At 47.1% G+C, this 3,478-nt stretch overlaps 1 protein-coding gene across 1 annotated transcript; it reads left to right on the top strand.

Annotated features, from left to right (window-relative positions):
* Positions 1–2,838: 2,838 nt before the first annotated feature.
* LOC135195569 (uncharacterized) lies at positions 2,839–3,273 on the top strand. Its single transcript, XM_064221866.1, has one exon. The coding sequence runs from the start codon at positions 2,839–2,841 to the stop codon at positions 3,271–3,273; it is 435 nt and encodes a 144-aa protein (XP_064077936.1).
* The last annotated feature ends 205 nt before the right edge of the window (positions 3,274–3,478 follow it).

Here is a 3,478-nt window from a genome sequence, read left to right as displayed (position 1 = left end):
TTTTCCTGGCGGTGCCAGGTTGGTCAGCTAGTATGTATGTTCATCTTCATATATATATATGAGTGGCTGTATGCTAATGGGACTGATGTCGTCCAGTACAAAGACCTGAAGAAGGTCTTACTTGACAGATTCATGCCATCCCTAGCCATTTGTGTACAACAGATCTTTGATGCAGCCAGCAACCCTTAGGTGATCAATGCCCATCCACCACCCTTCTCAAAATGAGAGCCCCCACCTGTCTCCCTCCTGCAGCAGACAGGTCTATCAAATCAATTGACATCCTTGAGGCGCTCTGGTTGTAGTGACTGCCAACGTCGGTAAGGGCAGAATTCACTGACATCAAAAACAACCTGACAGATGCCCACAATGCTGCAAACTGCCGCCATGCCCACACCTTTGCTGCCATCAAGGAACGTTCAAACCTTCAGCGACAGATGACATTACTAATGCCACAGAAGCCACCATGGCCGTGAAACCCTAGCAAACGTCCAGGACAAAGCTTCGCCAACTATCCCACCTTTAGAAACCCATCGGCATCGACCACGTGCAGCAGTAATCACTATCGACACCACAGAACATTCAGCCCTGCCGCCAAGAACTGCCTCCCATGATTCCCATATCAAAAAATGCATGAAACGGCTACCATCCCTCGCGATAGCCAAAGTTGGTGAGTAACCCTAAATTAGGGGCCGTGCCAATGCACCTAAATCTAACCCTAATCCTGACAAAATCCAGTTCTGCATGTTATCAGCCCCTATGTCTTTTTTATCCTTGATTCCACCACAGGTACTCGCTCGCATTTTGGTCGACATGGTCATGGTGTTCCCTTCTGCCTGTATCCAGTCAACCAACCAAACATACACAGTCACCTGATGTCTGACTCTCAGCTGCCAACAACTCTCCCATTCTTACCTTCAGTTAGAAGCATCTCGGCCTTAACCTTGGCGACAGAAAGTACCACTGGGGTTTTTTTGGTTGTGGACATCTCAGTACCTCTCCTCGGAGCTGATCACCTGGCACACCACCAACTGCTCGTGGACGTTGTCAACAGGTGCCTCGTCGATGCCAACAATCTGTCCATGACGCCCATCACTGCAGCCCCCACAAAACTCGCCCTCCAAGTCCCTGATTCCAAAGAAGAGTTTGCCTATCTGCTTTCCACATACCCAGATTTCTTCAAACCAGAATTATGAGAGTCTCATCAAATCCCTGTCAAGCACGGTATTCTCCACCATATTAAGACCTTGGGTCTTCTTGTTGTCTACCACCTGAAAAACTCGCCAGTACAAAGACAAACCTTCACAGAAATGGAGAATATGGGTGTTTGTCAAAAGGTATAGTCCTTGGGTATTTACCCTCACATAGTAACAAAAAAGGATGGCACCCTTTGCCGATTCAGGGACTACTGAAAGCTGAACATAATCACCGAGGCTGACTGCTACTCCCTCTTTATTTCCAGCCCTCCCCAGGAATCCCGAAGACTGCCATCACAATGCCCTTTGCCACCTTGACCTTCAATTACTCCTACTTTGGCCTCCACAATGCAGGAGCTACTTTTCAATGATTGATGGACAGCATCCTGTGAGACTTTCCCTTGTGCATCTGTTATGTCAACAATATTTTAATTTTCTCTACATCAAAGGAGGAGCACCTCCAACACCTGCATATCGTCTTCAATACCTGAAAGAAAATGGCCTAGTCATCTGATACAACATATGATCCTTCACCACAAACAGGGTAGAATTCTTGGGGCACCTCATAACACCTGATGGCGTCCAGCCCTTACCTGAAAATGTTGCCACCATCAGGAAGTTCCCCACCCCTACCACCATCAGGGATCTACAAGAATTCCTTTAAATGATTAATTATCATCATCGATTTTTCCCAGGATCACTTCGACTTTGGCTCCACTCTACGAAGTCCAAGGCCCTCACCGGGAATCCTTACAAAAAGCCGCCTTCACCTCCACCAAAAATGTCCTCACCAAAGGCCACCGATCTCTCATTCCCTGCACCAGGTCATCCTCTACTGCTTTCCATGGACACCAGCGATGTAGCTATAGGAGCTGTTTTGGAACAGATTATCCACGGTCATCCTCAACTCTTTGCTTTTTAGCAGAAAATTCAGTACAACAGAGACAAACAACTCCAAGTTTGATTGTGAGCTCCTGTTAAACAGTTCCAACATTTTTTGGAGGCCATGTCTTTCACCCTTCAAACTGACCACCTGCCACTAGTGCATTCAATAAACCGTCAGTTTGATGCCTGGTCACCCTGTCAGCACCTACACTTGTAAGCCATTACTGAATTTAACTGCACCCTTCGTCACATCCCTGGGAAACACAACCTTGTTTCTGACCCCTCTCCAGAATCCCCATCAACACAGTACACCTGAGCCCCGATTGCAACCAACTAGCAAACAAGCAACAGTTGGACCCAGAGCTCAATGCCTGCAAGGTCTCTTTAATGCCTCTGCAATGGCAAGACGGCCCCCTCAACAATAATAGCCCCGCCTCCATCCTCTATGGTATTAGTACTGGCCGCCCATGCCCAAGAACCCACTAAGATGAGATGTCACATCTTTGACATTATCCATGGACTGGCATACCTTTCAAGACAATCTACAGCTACCCTCCTGAAGAAGCACTTCATCTGCCTTGGCATATCAAAAGACATAAATGTTTGGGACTGACAATATTCTGCCTATCAGCTCTCCAAAATCCATCACACAAATTCAGGTGCAGGCTCCTTTCATCAACCGCAACGGCATTTTGCCCAAGTCCATATCAACATTATAGGATCCCTACCACGCTCTGAAGGGTATTGTTACTTACTTACAATGGTTAACTGCTCAACAAGATGGCCCAAAGCTGACCCTATGGCAGATACATCAGCAGCAGCATGTGCCAGTGCTTTCCTCTCATTATGGGTTTCCAGATTAAGCGTACCTGATCACAACAACTCCTACAGAGGCACTACCTTCCTTGGCACCCAGTTGCATCACACAGCCGCCTACCATTCTGAGTCCAATGACATGATTGAGGGGTTCCATCACATCTTGAAAACAGCCCTCATGTCTTGCTGCAACTCCTTGACCTGGTACTCACAGCTTCCATGGGTCCTCCTTGGCCTTCAGGCCACATCTAAAGAGGGTATTGACCTTTCAGCACCCAAGATGGTGTATGGCGATCCGCTCGTGATACCTGGTTATTCTTCCTCAATAATAACACCTCATCCGACATCATTAGACTCTGGACCATCATTGGAAAATTGATTAACATCGATGGTATATGTACTCAACAACAACTAAAAGGACAGCTGCTGCCTTGCAGTCTTACTTTTTAGTAGGCTAGGTCCACTGCCAAAAACTGTGGAAGCTGCTCTTGCAGCTGTGTGTTGATAACAACAAGGCCATGCAGTCGTAAAAACCCCTTTGCCAAACAATAAAACCATCCCTGATGCATGCAGTAGAGAAGGCG

The sequence above is a fragment of the Macrobrachium nipponense genome, chromosome 20, assembly GCF_015104395.2.
Source record: "Macrobrachium nipponense isolate FS-2020 chromosome 20, ASM1510439v2, whole genome shotgun sequence".
Classification (NCBI taxonomy): domain Eukaryota; kingdom Metazoa; phylum Arthropoda; class Malacostraca; order Decapoda; family Palaemonidae; genus Macrobrachium; species Macrobrachium nipponense.
The sequence above is the reverse complement of the archived record's forward strand: the minus strand, read 5'-3'. Positions and strand labels throughout refer to the sequence as shown.